The 922-nt window shown below is 61.7% G+C and overlaps 1 protein-coding gene across 1 annotated transcript in view; it reads right to left on the reverse strand.

The window, feature by feature from the left end:
- Positions 1-377, reverse strand: part of PPM1J (protein phosphatase, Mg2+/Mn2+ dependent, 1J) — a 5,275-nt gene extending 4,898 nt beyond the window's left edge. Inside the window, exon 1 of the mRNA XM_010072595.1 lies at positions 204-377. Coding sequence (XP_010070897.1) covers positions 204-377 — 174 coding nt within the window. The remainder of the gene's footprint in view (positions 1-203) is intronic.
- Positions 378-922: the final 545 nt, after the last annotated feature.

Genomic DNA, 922 nt, shown 5'->3' on the forward strand with positions numbered 1-922 from the left:
CACCTCAGCAGCCCGCGGGGGCACGTGGGCCAGCGGCTGCCCCGGGGCAGTCCCATGGGGATGCTGCAGGAGCTGGCAGGGAGCAGGGGCAGCTGGGAACCGAGGGAATCCCCGGGGAGGATTGCCATGTGTCCCATCCTGCGTCCTGCTCCCGGGCATCCCCCCCGCCGTGTCCCTGCCTGTGCGCGCCGCCTGGCTCTCACCCCAGTCAGCTCCTCGCTGCCTTCCCGGGATGGTGGCCGGCCCCTGGGGCTGGGCCTCCGCTCCACAAACACCACCTCGCAGCATGCCTGGTCCTCGTTGTGCTGGCTCTTCCCAGCATTTATCACCCTGCCAGGAGGAAAGGAGGTGTAAAGGCTCTTTCTTTCACACTGCATCCTTCCCTGACCCCCATTTATGCCTCCACGCTCCTGAGGATGCTCTCAGCAGACACTCCTGGGGCAGCGGCAGCCAGACCAGGAGACGTCCCAGAACAGTTGCAGGGACTGATCTGGGACCAGCAACAGTCCTCGCTCCCATCAGCACAGCCAGATCCAGGGGACAGCAGCCACCCTGGCCTCCACAGAGGGAGGTGACCAGAACAAGCCGGGGTTTGCTGCAGGTCCCTAGCACTGCCCCAAGCACAGCAATTGCCCAAAAACCTGCACCAGCCTCGATGCACGCACCCCCAGCCGGGACTCAGGGACACTCTGCAAAGGGATCACAGCCTCAGCCGTGTCTCCTCATGCCCAGCACCTCTCAGAGGAAGCAAGTGCCTCAGGAGGAGGAGAGAAGGCAATGAGGACAAAACCAGCAGAACTTTTGCAAACACATTCACACTAACTTCTCACAGTCTGTGCTGGCAAAGCAGATTTCAGGTCTAGATTGCAAACCCTGCTCACGGGAGGAAGCTGTAAACACACACAACAGGATGAGCTCTTTG

The sequence above is a fragment of the Pterocles gutturalis genome, unplaced genomic scaffold (genome assembly GCF_000699245.1).
Source record: "Pterocles gutturalis isolate BGI_N339 unplaced genomic scaffold, ASM69924v1 scaffold20631, whole genome shotgun sequence".
Taxonomy (NCBI): Eukaryota; Metazoa; Chordata; class Aves; order Pterocliformes; family Pteroclidae; genus Pterocles; species Pterocles gutturalis.